The sequence below is a fragment of the Fistularia commersonii genome, chromosome 12 (genome assembly GCF_037954325.1).
Source record: "Fistularia commersonii isolate RoL2024-O1a breed Wild chromosome 12, RoL_Fcom_v1.0, whole genome shotgun sequence".
Classification (NCBI taxonomy): domain Eukaryota; kingdom Metazoa; phylum Chordata; class Actinopteri; order Syngnathiformes; family Fistulariidae; genus Fistularia; species Fistularia commersonii.
In genome coordinates, this window is record NC_141295.1 from 12,337,360 (window position 1) to 12,361,408 (window position 24,049).

The window sequence follows — 24,049 nt, forward strand, 5'->3', positions numbered from 1 at the left end:
AGTCTCGAAAATTCATCTAAGCTATTATAGATGATAAAGCATCTGGTCAAGCTGATGTTGCCATCATGAGGCCTGCACTGCAGCACAATGAGCCCCTTGTGGTGCAATGCAGGCTTCATGAATGTCAACTCAAAATGATTTTTCTTTTTTAAGATCGGATGTCATCTACTGTAATGGCACCACAATAGCCAGCATTCCAGTTGTGTTTGCTGCACAGTTATTTGGTTTTCTTACATTTCGAATATATCCAACTGTGTTATCCATCTATCCACTGACAAGATCAATCACAAGATCAACCATTTTTTTTCCTTATTGCTTAAGTCTTCAGTCACATTATATCCACATTGCTGTCAGGCATTATTTTTGGCATTAAACAGTGTAACTTTCACTTAAACTGCCTCTCAACCCCATTTCTTTCCCTCTTTTTCCCTTCCAATGGCCTCTGAAGACTATCTTATTTGGGTGACTTCTCAAATCTTCAGTAGACAAAGATACATCTCTCTCTTCCTTCTTTCTGTCTTCAGTCAAAAACGAAAAGAAAAGCTCTCTGCTTGCTCATGTTTCCATATTATTTCAAATCCTCAATCACTTTACAACAGGAATGATTTGTTTAAAACAGCATTTACAATTTTTCCTCAAGTTATTAGCCATTTGTAAAGCCCACTCTTCTCCCACACCATTACATTTGATACATTCTTTGTTGGTTAACAGGCTGTTCTATTCTGTATTCCTTCCCATTATCACTGAGAATAATGAGGGACTTGCAGCAAGTTTTTTTGTTTGTTTTTTTTCAAAATGTGATTTTCTGAGCTTTGACCCCTAAGTTTAACCTGATATGTACATCCTCTGGCTCAGCATCCCATAACATCATTGATCTCCTACTTGGGCTAGGTTTTATTCATTTCGATCACAGGGCGATATTATTCACGTTATGACTTTGCAAACATTCACCCAAAAAGCTCTTTATAAATATGACCTTGCTTCTCTGAAAGTTGCCATATATATGACTATATTTACCTGCCAACTTTGCACATGCATATGTTTAGATTGGATTACGCAATCAGGACTCTACTATGATGTGAATGTAGAAACTTGTCATTTATACGTGAGAAAATAAATCATATAAGGTAGTGAAAAAAAGAAGGAGAAAGTCAGGATTAAAAGACGGTTTCTTTTATTTGAAATTAGGCAGGTAGGATATTATTCATGAATAATGCAGGAACCATCTAAAACATGGCTCACACAAAAAAACAGCTCTTTTCCTGTCGTAGATGATGTGTGTGTGTGTGTGTTTGTGCGTGGGTCTGTGGGTGTGGGTGCAAATAGAAACACATGAAGTACATTTTCTCCAAAAAATAGACAAAGGAAAATGACGGATTATTTTGAAGAAATGGCAGTGCAATGTAAAACAAAATGTCTATACTGTAGCTACAGATGTGCTTGACACTGTTATTTTATTGAGAGGGCAAGCAGTGAGAAAAGGAGATAGAGTTCTGGACACCCCAGACTTCCAGGGATTGGATCTTGAAATGTCCCTTGCAGAGCGGCATGCTCTTGAATGTCTCACAAAACTCTGTGTATCCTCCCTGGAGGTCTTCATGCAGCAGGAGAGCGTGGCCTCCATCGCCACCTGAAAGAAGACAACAGTCATGGGAAACGCAATTCTTTTTACTGACTCAAGTTTATATGAGTCATTTGCCCGGAGAATTGATTTTTTTTTTTTTGTTAAGTCATTTGAGCCACAGTTTCCAAGTAGGGCGGCTTCTCTGAGCTCCTGAATGATTTGTCCAGTGAGTTACTGAGCGACTTGTTCATTTTGTGAGTGGGGACAGCTGTTGTGAGCTACTGAGCATGTTGTTCATTGAGTTACCGAGTGACTTGTTTGTTTTGCATGGAGGATAGCTACTGATTCACTTGCTGCAAGAAACCAGGGCTGTTGTACTTCTCAAGGGGGTAATTGATTAACTTGGCAATAGTGCCGTGTTGTTTAGTCTCTTATTTGCAGTTAACGTTTCAATAGAGATGAGAAATCATGATTCATGTGTCAGTAAAAATGACTTGAGAGTCATTCACCACCTGCAAATCAGAACATTGAAGGCAAATTGCTCAGAATTTTATCAACAGCTCACTTTCTCCCACATTATGTTGTCTTGTTGTCAGAAGTCATCTAGAATCTTTATCACGACGTGTTAGCCTTACCAATAATGAGCTGGTTGTCGCTGCCTGCTACGAACATGGCGGGTTCATGTTCTTTGGGTCTCTTGGGTTCTTTAGCAGTTCTGGGTTCCTCTGATAAGGCAGTGAAAGGTATGGTCAGGTAGCTGGGGTCCTGGGGCGTTCCAGCAGGACAGGTCAGGGTCATGTTGGTAGTGATGGAGGATCTTGAACCACTGGTCTCTTGGAAGGGGACACAGCTGCTGACTTTAGCCTGTTGAGGTGAAGCTCTCTTGGTCATGATGTTAATCATCGTCTGCTGGTACCGCTCCATGCCGGGACGAAGCTGAAAGCACAAGTCAGATTTTTTTTTCTTTCATATTGATGCATATTTTCGTTTAGAAACCATATCAATATAATTGTTAAATTTATTATCATTCATGCAATTCATATTTTTGGAATTATATCTGAGTATATGTTACGAACACCCTCAAGGATGGCTCACCGAGAAAACAAAACATTCTCCGGTGCCAAAATATGTGAGTCCATCAGATTCGCATTTTCCTCTCTCAATCATATCTGTTGACAAGTATGCACCGAAGACCTGGGAAATGAGAATTCCAGAAGACGTGTTTTTATTTTCATGAATGAATCGCTGAAGTCGACAATGTTTTGAACATGAAATGAAACCAAGAGGAAATGCGTGTCACATTGGATTTACTTGAAAAATAAAAAATGTTACCTCTTCATCCATAGTTTTGATAACCAAGACTGCAGGTTCATGTCCTTCCACATGGGAGTAGAATCTTTAGAAAAGGAAATAGAAAAAAAACAGCATTTTATTTATTTCTACCTGGTGGAATTGAATAATAAATACATTTTAATTGTAACCGAGGAAGTGAATGGATATGCAAATTGCTAAAATCGAACTGTACATGGACAGTTACAGCACATGTTCCTCTTTGGTGATTGGGAAAGTCACGTCTATAAATACATCAAAATCATGATTTTTTTTGGGAGTATTTATTTGTGATGTGACTTTTTTTAATTAAAGGTTTTATGAAATTGTTGAATAAATTCCACCAATTTCTTGTAAAAACATGTATGTTACTATATATGTTGACGGAGGGCAAATGACTCTCACGCTCAAAGCAAACATGTTGATGGTAAAAACACATTGTGAATCTCTCTTACGCAACTAAACCCATGACTGAAACTTGAAACAGAAGTTTTGCGCCGACAGGATGCACGACTCAGCAGCTTTTGAACCATGATGACCTGACCTTATTATATTATTGTAATTTTAAGTGAGTAAGAATATAAACACTAAATATACGGAGGTCACTGGTCATACACGCAAAAGCTGATTGCCAGCATTAATTCTTGGAAACGTCTTGTCTGTGTTCATATGACACATGTCCTCTACTGCATGTAAACAATCTTATAGTCACGATTCAGTCAATGTTTCTCCGTTGATTCTCCCTCTGCCCCCTCAGTCTGCCAATCTCAGCCAGCAGTTTATTCACTCCTCCTGGAGAAAGGGCTGCTGCTCATCACTGGCAATCAACTCTTATAAGTACCAGCTCTGGACTTTGCCAGACTGCTCTTTGCTATGGGAGATTTTCCAGCAGTCTCCTGCCTGACTCTCTTGCTTTTTCGGATATCACAAACCCTTCACCTGCTGCCAGCACTTCAGACAAGTCCTTGAACTCTCACTCTGTTGGTGCGGAGTTGTTGCTGTTGTAGTTGGGTCCGCACGCCCCCCAGCACAATCTGGCCAGATATAGGCCAAGCAACACCTCCGCAAGGTGGGTTCGAGATGCGCTAATGCCCTAGTTGCCCTAGTTGCCCAGTTGCAGCAGCTGATATCTGCCCACACCCCTGATGTTCCTGTTCCCATTCTGTCATCCCCTGTATCTCCAGACCAGGGTGGTTGCGGAGCCTTAGTTGGGAGCCTCGGAGCGTTTTGGGGAGAATCGTAGACTGTGCGGGCCATTCCTGACCACCTGCTCCTTATACCTCAGCCTTTGACCTGCAGATGTAAATTTTTGCCATGGTGGAGGCCAGGGTGGCATAAGTGATTCGTAACTCCAGCAGAGCCTTCTTCTGGGCAACCTTAGAGTGTGAGGGGCAAACTCCTTCTTGCATATCGTCTTGCTGCATATCATTTTATTTCCAGCTACCTGGTAAAAGGCAGGGGTTACCAATAAACCGGGAAGTCCCGGTGAGTCACATGACAGCCAAATTTTCCTCCCTGAACGTATGCCCCTGTTACACCCATCCAGACTTTGCCTAATAGTGGATGGATAAATAGATCAGCAAAAGATAAATCCCTTCAATTGCACAGACGTGGGAATGTTTGTTTATATATGTAGCCCGTGCTCCTTAGTGCAGGATAAGCAGTAAAGAGAAGTAATGAATTGCAACTGCAAATACTATTCCAATCCTATCATTGTCTTGCAGGGTGTTGTGGGTAGTGCTTTTGCCTTACAGGAGGCAAGAAGGTCCCTGGTTCGATTACGACCAGGGCTGTCTCTCTGTGGAATCTCCATGTTCTCCCCGTGTCTGCATGGGTTTCCTTCGGGTTGTCTGGTTTCCTCCCACAGTCAGAAAAAAAGAAGGAGGTTCACTGGAGACCTTAAAATGCCCAGATGTGTGAATGGTTGCATGACAGCTTAGAAAGGCTCCGGCAACCCTGAGTTAAGGACAAGTGATTAAGAGTCTTCTTTCCTTTCGACTTTTTCCATTAGGGGATAAACATTTTCCATGTATCCTCCTTTCTCACACCAACAAACCTCATACTCTCTCACTATGTCCATAAATCTTCTCTTTGGTCTTCCAATAGACCTCCTGCCTGGAAGCACCAATTCCAGAGATGATCCCTGATGGGGTCCCACCTCCACCTTGAACTTCTCTGTAACACCCACAGCACATCTCACCACTGTCCCACAGAGAGCATACATGTCCTGCACCAGCCTAACATGCCACTCCAGACTTCTTCATACAATACCAGAGTTCCTCTCTCAGCAGTCAGCAGTCATATGCTTTTTCTAGGTCTACAAAAGCACAAAATAGCTCCCTCTGACCTTGTCTATACTTCTCTGTATTCTCAAAGCAAATACTTGACTGAATATCTTTGTTTTAATTATCCTTATAATTTGCATCAAATTGATTTTTCTCTTCATAATTATAGCAGAGCAGTTGGTCACCAGATTACGGATTACATTTGAAAATCTGGACATATTGCTTGTTGTTTTGGTAGCTGAATTTCCTCATACATTTTCACAGTCCTCGTTTTGCGAGGTGGGGGGGGCAACTTACGAAGTCAGATTTCCTTCCTGTTCAACTGTGCTGAACAGCTTAATGGGACTGAACAGGGCAAAGCGTTCGGGGATCCAAGCCCAGACGACCCTCATCTCCGTCTCTGTCACAACACTGGAGCTCAAGGTGTTAAATTCCACCGTGTCCACTGACTGCCTTTAGAGACATAGCAAAGCAGCGACTGTGAGAGGATGATGTTGACTTTTTTGGTTTGAAAGGCACAAAATGTTTTCACCCACCTCTTCTGGTGGATGCTGACTCCCTTCTGCATGAGGGAATCTTTATTAGCATAGAAGAGGAGGTTGAGCTCTCTCCTTGTGGCCATAGGAATCCCGAACGCTTCTCTCAGAAGGTTCTCCTCCGTGCAGTGACGAGCCACATTCTGCACAAACTTCTTAATGTCGGTCCTGAAGTCCTCAACATCTGCTACCCTGGACGACACCGACACCTTGTAGAGGCTGAGCAGAGCTAGAGCCACCCTGCAAGTATGATTTGTAATTTTAAAACGTGGCTAAATTCGTCACAACTATTAGTTTCTCACAAGGTGTCTGACAAGGTAAATAGAGCGGCAACAAACCTGTAGAGAACTTTGTAGCCCTCAAGCAGGTAGACATCTAGCACCCTGATGGCATATGTGAATGGTAGGTCCGCAAAGATCCACATGATCCAGTCCGAGTAAAACTCAAAGAGGTTCTGATGAGAACTGGCAATCAGCTTCCGCATGCCTCGGCAGCACTTGTTGGCGAGGTCCCCAAACGTCATGCACGAGGCGCGGTACGTGAGGAAGTTCTGATCAATGTAGCGCTTGTTGGGGTCGTTGAAGCAAATCAGCCGGGAGACGCTGTGGAAGCACTCGGCCTCGTCCTCGCTGAAGTGCAAGATGAGGGAGACCAAAGCAGGGAGGATGGGGCAGAAGTTCATCTCTGGGAAAGATCTCCCCAGGCAGAGGAGAATCTTCTTCACGGAATTCAGGCCGGCTTTGTTTAGGCAATATCTAGAAAAAGAAACAGATGCCAGCCCAGCGAGGGCTGCTTATCATTTTCCCGTGGTTGTTGTTCATGTTCATGATTGGATTTCTTATTCCCTAAATGATACATCATGACTACTATTTTCTCCATATTACCAGCTTGATTTCACATTCAAGACTACGTCAAATGCATCAAGTAGACCATAATAGTCCTGGAAATGTACCTGGGTATTTCTCCAGCGTCCATGTACTCCGGAACCGGATGGCTGCTTAGTTTCTGCTCCCCAAACAGCTTTTTGGCTTGTTCGTGGTAAACCTCTCTGTCCGGGGTTACACACCTGCTGCAGATTCAAAACAAAGTCATGATTCAGAACTTCCAAAAGAAAATGCACTTTTAATTTTTTCCAGATGTTTACATGAATCCACAGCTTTGAATGGCATTCACAAAAGCGATATCAACCTGGAATTGATGCCGTGAATGATGTGGTAGTAGGCTTTTGCCCTCAGTGTGTGGGGCACAGCCCAGAATCCTTCCCGGCCCATCATTTTCAACCGCTGGCTCTCACTTGTCAACATCAGCCGGTATCGCTCAGCGGCCTCAGGATCGATCCTCTCCCAGTCTACAAATTGCCCGTACTTCATGCCAGAGCAGGAGGAAATCTCCCAGTTGTCTGACTCGGAGATGGTCATCATGGATACAGATTTAAGGCTCCCTTTGCTTCCTGAGACAAAATAAAGAAGGTGGATGGATGAATACACAACCCGGTTCAAAACTCATGGTGACAAATTCAATTGCTTCATTACCATGGAGTTCTCGTGTGGGTGAGTGCTTTTTCGGCTTGGATTTGTTTTCTCTTTTGGTCACGTTAGGCGGGAGGCTCTGCTTCAGCGAACCCAGCCTGGTCAAGTTTCCCGCGCCATAGTGGGAGTAAAGCTCGGATGTTTCAAAACTGTAGAAAGACCTGTTGAAACGGTTGATTCAATAAGCATGCTGTTATGAAAAATCACCCAGTTTTAGCATATTTTGTAAGCATTTTATTCAGCCTTAGCGCATGAAAAACGCAAGCATGTGCATACCTGGAGCGAGGTCTTAGGTCAGTCTCCTTTGTTTCTGTCTGCAGGCTGTAATTCTTCATATCCTCCAGGTTGTAGTAGGAGTGTGATCTCTGCCTGCTTCCCCCACCTGCCATCGAGCTCAGGTCCTGGTCGTGGGACGTGTGCACGGAGACGGAATTCATATTCCCACAGTTGGAGAACTCTGGCGTCCTCTGCACATGAATCATCTCAAGTTCTGTTGTTTGAATAACTTCAGGCTGTGAAAGCTGAGTGGCTCCCGTTACGGGCTGCACGTTCTGAAGATCAGGACTTTAAATAAGCCCGTAGGCAGGGACATGTGATGGCAGCATAGGGGTATGGGTTGTTTGTAGTGATTTCAGGCATTGCAAGGCAAATGTTCCACTGATTTCTGATCCTGGAAAAACAGTGTTTACTTCTCACTTTGCTCCCTGGAGAGCACCTATTATTATTCAAGGACTAAAATCTTCCTATGCGGTTTCTGTTACTATTTTATGACAATTTGACCGCGTAACGTTGAATCTATGCTGCCGGTTGCTATGCATGTCATGTCACACACATCAGCGCTGTTTGAAACAGGGTGAGAACACTGCTCTCATCAACTAGGCTTAATGTATTTTAATATACAGAGTGTTTTGTCGTAAGCCTACAAAATATGTTGTTCAAAATAAGGTCATTGCAAATGGTATGTTTTTGCTTTCTCTGAAACTGTTTCATGCAGAGCATCAAAATGCCAAATGGGTATATTCCGAGAAGTCGTCCAAAGGTTGTATTCCAAACAACAGATATCTGTTTTGATCAAAACACAGCCATTGTTTGCTTATGACACATAAAACCCCGAGATGCACTGATCTCATATGTGGGCTTCACATGTAATAAAGCAGAAAAACAAACTCCTCTGTCTGATGAGTGAAGATTTCTCCTTTTATGGACATGCCTGTTTTCCTCCGAATCAATTTTCCATAAAGGCTTTTTGCAATAGCTCTTATTTGCTCTTTGAGCATTGGTCTCTGGTCTCTTATGACTTTCAGAGGCTCCGCACAGGATTTACTGACCATTCACAAACCTTTTACAAACTACTTTTAGGTTCCAAGTAGAAAACATTGTGTTTTCAGTTTTCACTATGCATATAGTGTAAGGGCTATCAAATAAGTTAAACAGGAAGTCAAGTGCAAATACTATGTGCACTTGACTTCCCTACCTCCATATGAGCTAATAATACTAAGATGAAAAATAATATACATCTAGTAGTGTGTCAATTACTTTGTATGCTTAATTAATATACAGTTACCTCTTTGTATTTGCACTAATGATAATAGTATTATAAATAATAATAAAATCATCAACATTATGAGTACTTTGTTGATCCCAGGAAATTGCATTATTCCAGGTGCTCCATACAGCAGGAAATAAAAATGAATAAAAAATGAAATGAACAGAAATAAATAAAGGAAATGTAATAAAATTTAATGGTTTTAAATTGTATAATAATAATAATAATAATAATAATGATAATATTATTATTTACAATATATAATAATAATAATAATAATAATAATAATAATAATAACAATAATATTAAAAATAATAATAATAACTGACGGCCTTTAGACTGCGGTAATAATAATAACAACAACAGCAATAATAATACTAATGATAATAATTATTTTTATAATAATAATTATTATTGTTACCGTTGTTGTCATTTCTATTTATATTGTCATTGCTATAATTATTATTATTATTGTTATTTTCATTATTATTATTATTATTATTATTATTGTTATTATTGTTATTATTGTGAATCAATAAAATTGAAGTTTCCTTTTTTTTTTTGGCAAATGCGCACTATACATCAGACACAATAGAATGAACAGCTTCATTAGATGCTACTAAAAAATAAACATGGAGAAGTCTTTTGATTTTAACCAAAGAGAACTTAAAGGATTTTGTCAACTCAAAGGAAGGGGTTATTATCGAATTGGTTATGTATGCATACATACACACATATATATATATATTATATTTTTTGGTAAATTTCTGAAGTAAACGCACCACCACCCATTGTAGCCTGTAACTGTGTGCCAACGAAAAATCCGCCAGTGTTTTGTCCCTCCTGGTGTGCCGTTTGTGACGTCACAGTCACAGGAAGCGTAGTTTGCTTGTGTTTACCTCCGGACTGTTCAAACTAAGAGGATTTTTTTTCTTTCAGTTTCTTGACATCTCATCGGAATGTCTCAGGATCCCTGGTAATTTACGATTTCGATAAGCCACGCATTGACTATCCCATAAATGATGTTTCAAAGTCCGAGATTTTGACAGCATTCCTCTCATTGTGCTAGCTAATATGCTAACTCCCCCTTTAAACCCGGTAGTAATGAAGATCCTTTCCATCAAACGGGACAAAATTGTATGTTTTAACTCCATGCAATAGAGAGACAGGGGCGGTTGTTTCGTATCATTTGCAACTAATCTAAGGATTGGTGTAAACAAAGAACATTATAGTAAGACTCCGGCAAAAAGAGGGAAAAGGCTGATGAGATAATTAATGACAGGGTGGTTCTTTTTAGAGGTTCCAACCCAGTTAAAGGGACATACTAGTTCTCTCAGAATCCATGATAGACAAACAAAGCAAATATTTTTGTTAGTTTAGCCTTTACATTGCAATTACGTTTCAGTCAGTGGAAAAAATTGAGTGTTCTGTTTACAATAGAGCGTAAACAATTATCCCTTGATTTTGGTGTCCGCATACATGAATAAAATTCTCTTCAGGTTTTGCTATTTTATTGTCGTCTCAAATGGATATATTTTTTTACCCTGCAGGTTACAGAATTATGATGCCACTTGTCGACTGGCGCAAGAAATTGCAGAAAACATCCATGAGCGGAACAGACAGCAGAGAACGGGGGGAAAGCCTGCAAAGGTTAAGTGCTGTGTTGGTTAATAGGACATCATCTTCTGGACAGAAGATTTTATTTTTCATTGTTTGCCACTTACTATCCATGAATATGTCTGTTTATCTCCCACCGCAGATCAACATGACACTACGGGCATCGCTGCAGAAGCTCAAACAGAACATTGCCCAGCTCAAAGAGAGCTTGTTGCGGTCTTCATCAGCTCGGCGAATGTATCTTTTCCTGGGACAGAAGAACACTTCGAGTTCATAAAAGTCAGGAGACCATATATAAATATTTAGTTTGTTTTGGTTGTAGTAACCATGGCCCTCCAATAGAGGGCGACAAAGGGCTGCATTTAGAATATTGTCTTTTCACAGCTTTTTTCACGGGTTAAAACCACAACCAACTCAAGGTGGTTTGCAATGTCTCCTGACAACTACCTCCTGCTCCCCAGCCCTCCCTCTCATGCAAAGGTCTTTGCAATTACCTTACTACTACCACACCAGTATGCAGTCTGAAGCTGACAGACGGCAGAATCTTATTGATGACCTGCTGACCAGGGAAAAACAGCTCAATGCCATGTTTAAAGGAGAAATTACAGAACCCGAGCCTTCCAGGTATAAAAATAAATAAATACAGAATAATCAAGAATTATGAGTGTTAAGGACAATATTCAAGAGAGTGTGTCTCTCAAATTCAGGATCACTTAATGATACTGCTGGTTTGATTTTGACTCTCCAAAGTTTCACCTGTTACATGTTTGGATAATACAAATGATAAATTGGACCATTTTTTTTTAACTTCACTAAGCGATTCAATAAACACAACAGTTATTTATTGTGTAAAAAGCTGTACCGTAGCAACATTTGGCTGGTCCTGTTAAAATGTCATTGAGTAGTGAATCTGTCACTTTTGCTCAGTGTTGAAAAAGCCAAAACAAGCAGCGCGTCAAGTCTGGGGGCCATCCTGCCCAGGATACGCCACCTTTCATTTCGTGATTAAAAAAAAAAAGAAAAGAAAAAAAAAATCAAGGATAGGTCGTCCAATTAAAAATAATGATTCCTCATTCTCTTGTCTATGTCCTTGACCAGAGAGGTCATATGCTCTGAGCTCTGCTTTGATGATATGTCACCGGTCACTAACTTTCTGTGAAAGTCTTTGCGCTCGCTTTGCACTCCCACCGTGACCTGTGTGCCACGACCTTTCCCTGTGCTATCACTTGGAAGGAAGTCTGTCTGTCTTGTCGTTTGGCTCGGTGCATAACTTCATAGCTAATTCTTTTTCATTAGGATCTGCTGGCTCTGCCCTGTTGAGCACACACACACACACACACACACACACACACAAATATGTGTGTGTTTGGTTAAAGGTGACCGGATGGAACAGGGTAACAATTGCGATCCTACTAACAGCTTTTATTCCATGGGCAGCGTCGGAAATGCCGAGGCAGGAGCCAATCATAATGTCGCGTCTGGTTTGATCTGGCGCCGCACTGGGCAATGTTTGTCTGGATGGGGAGAGGAAATAATGTCACGCTTGTGACTTTTCCCCGCACATCGTGTGTGTAAATGGGTTTTAGCTGCTGCCTTTTGCACTCACTTTATAGTCTACAACTTGCAGAATGCTACGACTTCTCGTGGAGAACAATCTGGCTTCTCTTCGGCTTCCATCAGTGACCAACTGAGACGTCACTAATGAAACAGTTTTGAATACTTTCACTTGTGCCCCCCGAGAATAGATTTCCTTTCTCGGAAAGCTTTCACAAGTCTTGTTTTTTTTTTTTTTTTCAAGATTTGATCTTCTTAGCTGTGCTGTGCGCGGGCTTTCATCTTTACGGACCACACACTCTTGTTGCATAAAAGGCTCTGAGAGAAAAAAAATCTCTCGAATGAAATTCACTAATAAGTTAACCTGGCAAACAATAATCATGTGGTTTTTATGCTTTTCCATTTGCTCGGTGAGACTTTTAACAATGATCTGCGCGGCGGATGATTTGAATTTGTGGGGCAGGGGGGCGCATTCCCGCTGTGTGGTCTCTTGAGGACAGAATTTGGGGGGATGGATTGTCACGCATGAGTGGTCTAATCCACCTTTTTTGTTCAAATTTCGGGTTTGCGGGCGAGGACCGCATGTCGCTGTTGTTTTTTTTTTTTTTTTTTATCCGTCCCAGAATAACGGCGCGTTTTCAAGGTCTCGCCAATCTGGATGTGGCTCCTGGATTTGAAGGCTCCCTTCACCCCGGTGGCCCCTTGGACCCACCTTTCTTCAATTATTCAGCAACCTTTCCCTCGTATTTGATTGCGCTGGAAATAATCGCAATTAGTTAAATCTCCCCTGTCGAAGTCACTCAGTCAGGACCCTGGGGGCGCTAAGGCCGTGGGTTTAGTGCCTTTGTGGCTGCCAAGAGATGTGCCTGAGTGATTTCGGCGCTCCCCCGCTGACTGGTTAATTGGATCTTCACACACTGGGCACTTGCACGGAGGAAGCGGAAGGCCCTATACAGTCGCATCATAATCAAACATGTCAGGGAAGATGTGAGCCGAGCACTTTATCTCGACACACTCCTCTGATAGCGTAATCCTCCAGCCCGCGAACGCTCCCACAGACCACCTTGAAGGAGGCGGGAGATTATTGCCGCACGAAGGGGGGAGCATTAGTTGCGGTCAGATAAAAGTTTGCCGTATGCACGGCACAAACAGAAATGCCCGTCAGGTTTTAATATTACATTTTCTCATAGTTTTTTTTGTCATGTGTTACCTTCCTCGGCTATGCTCGGGCACGATTCTAACCTTTTCTCGGCTTTACCGGCAGATGGTATCTGAGTTGTCAGCCAACGTGGTTGAATTCAACCGCAAACATACCCCGGACCTGTTGACTGGTGGTGGCGGCGGCAGCTTTAAGCAGTCAGTGGGCAGAATAGCTTTAAAACCCACGTCCCAATGCTGCCTGGCCCGCGGCTTTGCCGGTGACGACCTCCAGAGCATTCAGGCTGCGCACGCGGCCCGCACAACCCAAACGCTTTCAATCCCCCGAAACCCTGAATGAGACGACGAGTAAATAAATAGTTTTCTTCTTTCATCTGTAGGGGGGCGTTGTAATTTGATAAATGTTTAAACATGCGTGGCATTAAAAGCGAGCATGCCGCGCACAGATGCTTCTGCTGTCGGCCTTACGTACACGTGCACTTCTGCCTTGAACATGTGTGTTTACGTTTTCTTTACTCAAATAGCCGAGATGTCCGTCGGTCTTGAGAAAGGAGCTGACTTTGCGATCCGCTCTCATCACCAGTGTTGATCGTCGTAGTTCAAAATTTCCACCACTTTACTATTTTTACCTCACCTGTGAACATCCGGTATATCTGTCCTTATTATGATTTATTGATTTTTTTTTTTTGAAGGTCGATGCTGATGACCGGAGGGCAGGGAGCCAGTGGTGGGGGGGCCGCCAACCCGTGGCTAATCAATGAATCCGAAGAAACCAGAGGGTTGACTTTTGGAGAAATCAAAGAGCAGCAGCAGCGGATTATCGATGGTAGTAACACAGGATTACATTGTAATATATGTAAACCTCACCTATTTCCTTTTCATTTTTTTGCGACTGACATATCACTTTTTACCTTGTATTCTCCTTTCATATCTTTTATTTCTTTTTATTTTTGTGTTCTATATTGTAGTGTTCATATTGCACATAATATTTGTTTATTTTGTATGCATAGATGCTGCTGTGACAGCATCTATGGATACAACATGCTGTTTCCATTTTGGATTGGAGTGACAATTAAATTTCCCAATCACGGTATCAATAATCCTATCCTAATTTTCTGTATACAAATTTGGAAACGGCTTACCCATGTAATCATGGATGCCCAAATATGGTCTTAGATATCAATTTTTTATTTTGATTTATGGTTACAAGTAGATATGAATCCAACATAATATAAGTAGTAATAATAATAATAATAATAATGCATTTTATCTAAGGTGCCTAACTGTATACACAAGGACACCATACAGACATATGATTTTACAAAATAATGATTTAAAATAAAAATAAAACAATAACAGTGATAAAGTGGTTAAAAACATATATATATATATATATATATATATATATATGTACCGTCAGATCAATAAGTATTTTGATTTTGCAAGTTCTGCCATTTAGAAATCAAGGACGGGGTCTGAAATTTTCATCGTTGGTGCATTTCCGCTGTGAGAGACAGAATCAAAATTGACAAGCAGCTTGGTGAAAAAAGAACAACTGTTAGAGCCATTGTCAGAAAATGGAAGAGGCTAATGATGACTGTCAATGTCCCTCAGGAAGATCTCTCCTCATGGGGTATCAGTGATGCTAAGAAAGGTGAAGATTCAGCCCAGAACTTCACGGGAGGAGCTAGTCAATGACCTGAAGACAGCTGGGACCACTGTTTCCGTGGCTACTATCAGTGATACACCGAGAAGTAATGGTTTAAAATCATGCATCGCACGGAAGGTTCCCCTGCTTCAGTTAGCCCATGTCGAGGCCCGTCTGAAGTTGGCCAGAGACCATCTTGATGATCCAGAATAGTCACAGGAGAAAGTTTTGTGGTCAGATGAGACCAAAATAGAACTTTTTGGTCTTAACTCCATTTGCTGTCTTTGGAGGAAGAAGAAGGATGTGTATCATCCCAATAATACCATACCTACAGTGAAGCGTGAGGGTGATCTGGGGGTGTTTTTCAGCACAAGGGCGCAGTCCAGGACGACTGCGCTGTATTAAGGAGAGGATGAACGAGGCCATGTATTGTGAGATATGGGGCAAAAACCTCCTTCCCTCAGTCAAAGCATTGAAGATGGTTTTTGGCTGGGTCTACCAACATGACAATGTCTGGAATCACACAGCCAGGAAAACCCAGGAGTGGCTCCGTAACAAGCATATCAAAGTTCTGGAGTGGCCCAGCCAGTCTCCAAACCTAAATCCAATAGAATATCTTTGGAGAGGGCTGAAACTCCGTGTTGCTCAGCGACAGCCCCAAAACCTGAGAGATCTAGAGAAGATCTGTATGGATGAGTGGGCCAAAATCCCTGTTGCTGTGTGTGCAAACCTGGTGAAGACCTACAGGAACCATTTGACCTATGTAGTTGTTAACAGTGGCTTCTGTACCTAATATTAAAATTGTTTTAATATAGTACAGGGGATCAAGTACTGTAATTTCTGTCTTTCGCTGGAAATGCATCAACAATTAAAATTTTATACCCCTCGATGATTTTTAAGAGGGAGAACTTGCAAAATCAAAATATTTATTGATCTGACGGTACACACACACATACACACATATATATATATATATATATATATATATGTGTGTGTGTGTGTATATATACACTGCTCAAAAAAATAAAGGGAACACTTAAAAAACACATCCTAGATCTAAACGAATGAAATATTCTTATGAAATACTTTGCCCTTTTTCACAGTTGAATGTGCTGACAACAAAATCACACAAAAATGATCAATGGAAATCATTGTATCATCCCATGGAGGTCTGGATAAGAATCACACTCAAAATTAAAGTGTAAAAACAAACTCCAGGCTGATCCAAATTTGATGTAATGTCCTTAAAACAAGTCAAAATGAATCTGTGTTGCTTCCTGAGTGGACACTATGATTTCACAGAAGTGTGATTGACTTGGAGTTACATTGTGTTGTTCAAGTGTTCCCTTTATTTTTTTGAGCAGTATATATATGTATGTGTGCGTGTGTGTGTGTGTGTGTGTGTTCATGTAAAAATAAGTGACAGAACAGAACAGGCGTCATATGAAATAGGCTGCTTTAAACAGTAAATTTTAATCCCATTGATTTGAGTCACTGTGTTTTTGGGATAATTATCATATTTACTGCAACAAATACAAAAGTTAAACATGGGTTAAAAATATTAACCGTAACCTTCCCTCTGTCTGGTAACACACGCGTGATCTCTAGTGAAAAAGGTACTTCGGGACACCAAGCTGGAAAGAAGATATTCCTGATAGATTATTTCCTGGACAGGATGAGAATTCCATTTTTTTGTTATTGTAGATACATGTGGCTTGTAATACACAAATGGCAGGCATTAGAATTCACAATTGAGATACGGCGAGCGCTTCGACGTGACTCAAACACCCCGACGTCACCGCGCCAGAATCCTCCGCGTGACACTTCATTGCCATGTCTCCATTACCGCTCTGGTTATTTTCAGTTTTATTTTTTTCCAAAGGGATCAGAGATCTCTGTTAAGACAGTGAAATCGAACCACATGGAGTTTTCCTCGCAGCCCGGTGGGATTTCTGGTGGAGCTGGGTAATGGTTAGCGCTTGAACCTGCGGTCGTAAAAGAAATTCCTGCGGTAGACAGTGTGTCAAACTTGGAGACCTGCAGGGGCCAAATCTCTTCTGTTCTCTGCAGCTTCGCTCCTTTTCCCCCACCCCTCCACCTTGGCTCTCTGCAGTTGTAATAACAGGAGTAAGGCTGAGTGGAGTAAAGTACTGAATGACTCACATGTGGCACGGCGAGCTTTGCCGGTTCCCAATAGTCTGTCATTGCTACTTCCTAAATAGTCAATCTTTAAAATTGGCGTTTTTCAAGAGGGATTTCATTATGTCCTACTTGTTTGTCCCCCGCTGCGCCTCAGTTGACGATTGATTTGTCTTCGTATTCTGCTTGTTTGTGAAGATAACTCATCTTAAACCCCTTTCTTTCTTTGCCCCTCAGCCCAGGACGCCGGCTTGGACGCGCTTGCGGCAGTCATCGGCCGGCAGAAGATGATGGGGCAGGAAATTGGCAACGAGCTGGAAGAGCAGAACGGTAAAAGTCCAAGCGCACGCGCGAAATTCCGGGATCCCGAAGCGTAAAAGCGAATCGGTCGCACTCGGACGCGATGCCCGGCACTCGTGTCATCGGCTGGGAATTCAAGCCGCAGTTAACCTTTTGCATTTATCCCAAAGAAGAACTTGACTCTTCACCTCATGGATAATATTATGTTGCAAAGCTGCCGAAGTTTCAACAATTTGGATTTAAAATTAGCTTTTTAGAAATATTTTATATAGGACTCATCACTTCCCAACCACACACGATTCAAGGTGTCAGTGCATTGCTATTAGACGGCTATAGCAGTGAATGGGTCAAGATGTGACGTTACCTTATGTTCAATATGTTGTCTTTAAAATGATTAGAATATTTTTAATAGTTTTGAGGATGGGAAGCTGCGGGGATATACATTTCTGCCGAAAGAGTCAGACGCAATAAATGACAATCAGCCAAAATGAAAGGAAAGGTGTAGATAGCTGGAGGCAGCGGAGATGTGGACGTTCTCTTTGGGAGGGAGGAGGACAGGTACTATCTGGCACATGTTAGATGTTCTGGAGATAAAGTCAGACTGAGATGATTTGGACATAGAGAGAAGGGATGGTGAAGGTCTGGATGGAAGGACGCTGAGATTGGAACTGACAGGAGGTCAACAGGAAGACCAGGGAGATTTATGGATGGAGGTAGATGATTGGCGGTGGCGATGCCTGAAGTGAACCGCCTAAGGGAAAGAAGGACCTCCTGCATTGGCACTGAATCACTTAAACGACAGCGATGATGTATTTCAGACTCACCTACAACCTTGACGTTGAGTTCAAAACCCCGTTTCATTGCCTCATTGGCCCCAGCATAGTGTTGATGTCAAGAGAGGGTTAGATGGAGGCAGGTGATTGGCTGTGGCCACGCCTGAAGAGCAGCTAAAAGGCAAAGAAGACAGGAAGATTAAAGAAGACGAGGGCTAAATCGCTTCACAGTTGGTGCAAAGCTCACTGAGATGCTTATTTGGAGTTCGGCGTTTGACGGAGTAGGTGCTTTTGTCAGGGTGGATTCTTGTACAATGGCAGATATGATGCACTTCCATCTCCATTACAACTTGCAGACAAAACAGAGGCTCGATAGGTTTCCTTCAGTCAGTCGTGACGTTTAAAGTGAAGCGGGGGAGAAGCGCAGCATTACTGACTTTTCAAACATGTTGGCCCAAACCTGACACCAAGTCCAATTTGACGAATTAGAAATGTCACGGTTGTTTGCGGATCGTCCGACTTTCATATCCTCAGGAATCCCCCCCCGGCCGCCCGTTCACCCCCGGCTCTGTCTCGCACACTCGTTTCACGACGTCCTCGTCCATGTTCAGGTTCGGAGAGAGGAAAAAAGAAAAAAGAGAATAAAAACGCGTTTTACTATCTCCGTGTTTTCTGTCCGAGCGCAGGTCCGGGGGTGGAATGACGGAGTGATTTCAGTATGGACATGGGAAAAAAAAAACTCCCGTTCTGCTGGAATGAAATGGCAGATGTTTGGCTGATTTCGCTCGACAGTGATGGGAGAGGGGAACGCGGAGAGAAATGCTGATTGTTTTAGCCTGCTTGGCTGTTGCCTTATTGAAAGAAAAAAAAAGATCATTGCTCTAATGCTCCAGCTGGCATGTTTTTCATCTCATTTTCTCAGCTTGATGTCAGAGTTTCCAATAATACGAGGTGGCGCGGGTTATGGGAGAGGCGTTCCCGAGACCCACGCCGGTTTCCGCCGCGTGTAAGCAAGAAGTCCGATTATTTTGACTCTGGAAACAATAGCTTGTCACTGTCTCCGTGCACGGACCCCACATCACTCTTACTGGATGTATGCTACCTGTGGGGATTGTAATGGCTTCCATGTGTTCAAACCCAAACTGCGCAAATGAGTAGAAACCTTGGCATACGCCGAGCACCTCCTGCTATTTATACTCTGCTTGTTCTTATTGTAAGCAAAAAAAAAAAAAAAATTATAATAATAACCGTTTAATGCAACTAGTCCCCCTGGGCTAGCCTGCCTGTGGACGATGTGGAAGTACAGGATCTCCTTGTGAACCGCTCCAACATCACTACAGTTTCCTTTGGAGCGCTCCAGGATTTATGGCCAAGCTTCAGGTTCATAAGGTCTGCTGAGACCCAAGCGATGATTCATGAGACCTGTATGACTCTGGCCTTCCACAGCTTTGCTTTACCTCCCTGTTTCTGCCATTTGGGGGGATATTCGCTGCCTCTCCTTCAATCATCCCCCAGCTCCCCCCTGTCTGCTTTGGCCTTTCTACAGCGGGACGTGGAGCGGCTGTCAAACGACCGGAGGCTTTCCAGGGTCCATCCCTGAAGAGTGATCTCGTAATTGCCCCCTCACAAGCGTCAGGGCAACTTCGCGCCTTGCGTGGGAGTGCGAACTGGAAAAATGACACCACGTCATAAAAGCTCGTTGGGTGGTGTTGCGGTCGGATGGAATTGTGCAAAGGTGTTCATTGTCTTCCCTTAGCATCTTCATCCAAACCGTACCATCTGTTTTGCTTTATAGATCCCCTTTTTCTGAACAGGGTGGAGCCATTCATATAGATTATGAAAACATTAACTCTGTTAAAGAGAACTGACCTATTTCCTGCTGATGCAATCCTTGACCTAAATTTAGCCTTTCTTGCTTTTGTGGGGTGGGGTGGGGTGGGGGGATGGGGGGGGGGGCGACCAGCTGTTCCCCCTGCACTCGAAAGTATGGTCAGAGTTCCATTTTCTTTTTCTGCAAAAGTCTTTAAAATATAGTTTGGGCTGAGGACACTATTGCTAACTTCTTCCAAAATGATTTCCTAATTATGCTTGGCTTTGTTATATTTTTCCATTAAATGAAACATTAGGCATATTTCTTCCAAGGGGACGTTCAGGTAGCGAGCTAGCTAGCTGGCGCCTCGACTGCTAAAGAGGACCTAGATTTTCAAGTTGGTAATATAGAATACCGACAGTTTTGGCACAATAATACCTTGCCTTACAAGTCCTAATTTGTTCCATGACCGAGCTTGTAACTCAATTTGCTTGCATATCAAATTGAAGGTTCCCATTGAAATGACTTGAAACCCTATTAATCTGTTCCAGACCCTGTTTTTGTTACATGTCTTTAAATAACAAAAATTTTCTTTATACATAACAAATAATATATATATATATATATATATATATATATAAACATACATCATAAAAGAGAATGTTAAATAAACTGGTTTTATTAAGTGTATACAAAGATCAGACAAAGAAGTTGCCGGCGACAGAGGGGGTTGGTGAAGAAGCTTAGGGGAGTTTTTCATTTGGTGCTCTATGACTAAATTTAACTTACATGCTACACACTTAATGCTAAGATTTTTGCAAAATGTAACTTGCACATGATGCTTTACTTCATTGCTGAACTTAATTAAGCAACGGAGTGAATGCTGGTCCTCTTTTCAAAACGATCGAACCGTCCCCTACCGGCCTTGGCTGACTCTTCTGATGCCTCGTCCGTCGACATTCCCGCCGTCTGCTGCCCCAAATCCCCATAATCGTCTGCTGCCTTCTCACAGACGATGCTCTCGGTCACGGTATCTCACCAACAATAACTTCTCCATCTCTTCACCAACAAGTTGACAAAATGCACACCCGGCTCATGTTTTTCCATGATTTCTGCTAGGCTATCTAGTGGCAGGCAGCGCGCCTTATTAGTTTTAAACGCCACTTCACGGACTTTACGAGATTCCATTTCTTCTCATCGCTCCTTCTCTTAGCTGCTGCTGCTACTCTTATTTGTCATTAATCTCTGCGCAATGGGATGCAGCATTTTATCTTCATTACTCTCCCGTATTGATCCCGTATTGAACAGTATTGATCCCCCCTTAGGTGAAATCAAAAATAGTTCTTCATTAAAAGCGGGGCAACGGCTCAACTTTCGGGAAAAGAAAAAGCGGATTTGATGTCGAAAGCAGGAGAAGCTGTCCGTTGATCCCAACAGCCGGTGCGTAACCGTGGTGTCTGGTTGTCTTTCCGTCCTGTAGGTTTCCACCTGATCGCTGTACTGTGAGCGCCGTGTTTTCCTATAAATAGATTAAGCTCTTTGTAGTTTCGCTCCTCGGGTCTTGCCCATGATTCAAGCGCAGTGGAGGTTGCAGTCATCTCCTTTTTTGGGAAACGATTCCGGCTTGGGTCAGCAGGGGAGACGACCCCTGTCAGTGGTTTGGATTTGAACCCAGATCCCTCGGTTACCCCTATTTCAGGCTTAACTAGATGAAAATAGAAGAGCTGAAATGAAAAAAGAAAAAAGCAGCGGCAAATTCAAATTTGGTCTGCGTTTGATTTTTTTCCAGAGCATTTGACCAGATTTAAGACCTCAGTGTTGGGTTTATGAAACAGGTTAAATGCCGCACTGTCATCGTGCCATTTGCATTTCTCACAGGATGTTATTAAATATATTGTATTTTCATTCCCAGATTGAGTTATTGCAGAAAACCCTATGCCGGACACAAGGTGGAACGGCTTGAAACAGCAGATATATCTCCTCGAGAGCCTTAACGGTTATTTCACTTTTATATTTGGCCGTGGTGCTGCACAACACGGTGCAGCCTGGAACGGAGACACGCCTCCCTCTCACTTTTCCCGTACCTTTGACTGACGCCGCGGTGAGCTCGGCCGCCGAAACGAGGATTATTGAATCGGGTAGCGTGAGTTTGAGCCTTGGCTGCCTCCGTTAGCCCATTTGAGGGAGTCTTTTTTTCTGCATTCGTTTTGAACGGCGGCGAATTAGCAGTTACCCCGTGACATATTGTATATCAAACAGTAGCATAATCGTATTACGCACACTTCCAAGAAACTCAAAAGATCCTGGACTGCTTTTCCAGTGTTTCACAAGTGCTGCCTTTATACAGCCTAATTTTGCAAAGCTTTTACCGAGAATTGTGCGTAGTCTTGTTCATGTATTTCATAATCATAACAAAGATATTGCACCCCATCTTTAGCAGGGGTATATCCAGCACACAGCCTTGTGTGTTTGTACTTATTCTATGGTTAGCTTTTAAATGTGCAGATATTCGGTTCCGTCTATAGGCCGAAAGAAACATCTGTGCCTCCTAGAAGAGACAGAACGGATGAGGGCATTCAACCATGCGCTTTTCACTTCCCAAGTATGGGACCCCATTCACCCTTTAAGCGATGATTGGTGGTTTGAAGGCGGCACTGGTTAGCGCTTCGGCCTCACAGCACGAAGGACCCTGGTTTGGTTCCCACAGTGGAGTTTGCATGTGCGTTTGCATGTTTTTCCTCCAGGTTCTCCGATTTCCTCCCGCGGTCCAAAGGGTTAGAAGTTAACTGGAATAAATTGGAAAAATGGCCCAGATGTGTGAATGACTGAGTGAATGGTTGTTTATCTCAATCCGTGTAACAATAATCAGTAAATTGTCATTTGGTGACGTGGGCATGCCGCTACTCAGAAGGTTGGGAGTTCAAGCCGAATGGTCCTTGGGCAAGAACCTTGCATGGACGATCTGCCGCCATCGCTGTGTGAATGGGTGAATGCCTTTGAGTTGAAAGCGCTTCGAAACTGCAAGGTGTGAAAGTGCCATAAAAGTGGAGACCATTATACCATACGTCGAAAAACAGAAAGCTTATGTCAGTTTCGCGCTTTAATCCACACAGCAAGCACATCATGTTTATTTCCCGACTGAGCAGGCCCAGGTGCTTTTGCTACTTCTTGTTGTTTTTATAGTTTTATTCACTGAGGCCATGTAAGTTTGTCTCTATTTGTGGCCCCGTGATCCCCTGGGGATCAGTCAAAGGTTAGCCCCGGCCTTCACTCTGTGACAACTGGGATAGGCTCCAGCATCCTTGCAATGCTGAGTGAGTTCAACGCCGTGAAGGTTCTTTACATTGATTCTTCAGTACAACGAAGGCAGAGAGGGAACCAGAAGACGCGCAAACTGTTAAGTATTTGGAATCGTGAACAGGCTCAGACAGGGAGCTGAACTCCAAAGGTTGCGGCAACGAGGACAGTGGCCGCTGTAGAAAGCAGCATCAGGCATGGCGTGTTTTAAGTCCCGACGGCTTCCAAATAAACAGAGGCGGCGCAGTGTCCTCAGCGGCTACCTCAGGGAAACACGCCACTCAACAAGCTTCTACTTTTAGAAGCGGCCCCAATGAGAAAATAAACCACGCTAATGATGGCACTTGGAGAGAGAGTCAGTGCGGTCAGAGTCAGAGATTGATTTGTTGTTTGTTTGATTCGCTCCGTTTGAAAATTAAGAGGCCAGCAGTGAGCAGCATTTTCCAGACGGTGGAGAGCCGTAGCGTGATGTGCAGGAGTGCCGTCACCGTTTGACTTTGTCACAAAGTCACAAATGTTAGAGGGGTCACATGATTCACCTTTCCGTGTGGGATGTTCAATGTCATTTGAGAACATGAAATGACCTTCATGAGTGAGTACAGTGGGACTGAGAAGACAAAAATTTCTCCATTCCTTTTTTTTTCTTCTCCTAAAAGTCTGCGGCAGCAATGCGCTAAGTGGCATTCAGGGACTACTGAGGGCATATCTTCATCAAAAGTATACGCAAAAAGTGTCTTAAATGGTAATCGGTCCCTAGATTGCATTCACCCTTTAACATACCATTGACGGTGGCGGAGCTGCCATGCAAGGTGCCTTCGGGAGTAACTTGCGGCGTTAAGTGTTTTGCCCACTTTGATACGTGTCATGAGTGGCGAGCCATTGAACCGGCAAACTTTGATTTTCAGGGACGACCAGCTCTATCAACCACAGTTGCCCAAGAAGGGTTCACACAAAAAGGCTTGAG

The 24,049-nt window shown here is 42.8% G+C and overlaps 2 protein-coding genes across 3 annotated transcripts in view; one reads left to right on the forward strand and one right to left on the reverse strand.

The window, feature by feature from the left end:
• Positions 1-1,157: 1,157 nt before the first annotated feature.
• LOC147228853 (TBC1 domain family member 24-like) lies at positions 1,158-7,772 on the reverse strand. 2 transcript variants are annotated; one of them, XM_086157153.1, is made up of 11 exons: positions 7,520-7,772; positions 7,247-7,404; positions 6,903-7,164; positions 6,667-6,780; positions 6,053-6,469; positions 5,715-5,954; positions 5,476-5,631; positions 2,897-2,960; positions 2,660-2,758; positions 2,200-2,500; positions 1,158-1,630 (listed from the first exon to the last, which is right to left on the reverse strand). In XM_086157153.1, exons 1-11 carry the CDS (start codon positions 7,723-7,725, stop codon positions 1,455-1,457), a joined length of 2,193 nt encoding a protein of 730 aa, XP_086013279.1. In that variant the 5' UTR covers positions 7,726-7,772; the 3' UTR covers positions 1,158-1,454. The 2 variants fall into 2 exon arrangements, with proteins under 2 accessions (XP_086013279.1, XP_086013278.1); XM_086157152.1 differs by having other exon boundaries at positions 6,667-6,783.
• A 1,870-nt stretch (positions 7,773-9,642) lies between these two features.
• Positions 9,643-24,049, forward strand: part of stx8 (syntaxin 8) — a 42,902-nt gene continuing 28,495 nt past the window's right edge. Inside the window, exons 1-6 of the mRNA XM_086157157.1 lie at positions 9,643-9,765; positions 10,340-10,439; positions 10,549-10,643; positions 10,920-11,030; positions 13,811-13,944; positions 17,143-17,235. Coding sequence (XP_086013283.1) covers positions 9,749-9,765; positions 10,340-10,439; positions 10,549-10,643; positions 10,920-11,030; positions 13,811-13,944; positions 17,143-17,235 — 550 coding nt within the window. The 5' untranslated portion in view covers positions 9,643-9,748. The remainder of the gene's footprint in view (positions 9,766-10,339; positions 10,440-10,548; positions 10,644-10,919; positions 11,031-13,810; positions 13,945-17,142; positions 17,236-24,049) is intronic.

What these genes read in the sequence shown, in the direction of transcription:
- LOC147228853 (XM_086157152.1), bottom strand. Translation starts at nt 7,725, where the DNA reads ATGATTCATGTGCAGAGGACGCCAGAGTTCTCCAACTGTGGGAATATG. An exon ending in GACGCTGGAGAAATACCCAG is followed by an intron (nt 6,470 to 6,666) that starts GTACATTTCCAG and finishes TTCTTTTTCTAG; the next exon opens with ATATTGCCTAAACAAAGCCG. An exon ending in GTCAGCATCCACCAGAAGAG is followed by an intron (nt 5,632 to 5,714) that starts GTGGGTGAAAAC and finishes ATGTCTCTAAAG; the next exon opens with GCAGTCAGTGGACACGGTGG.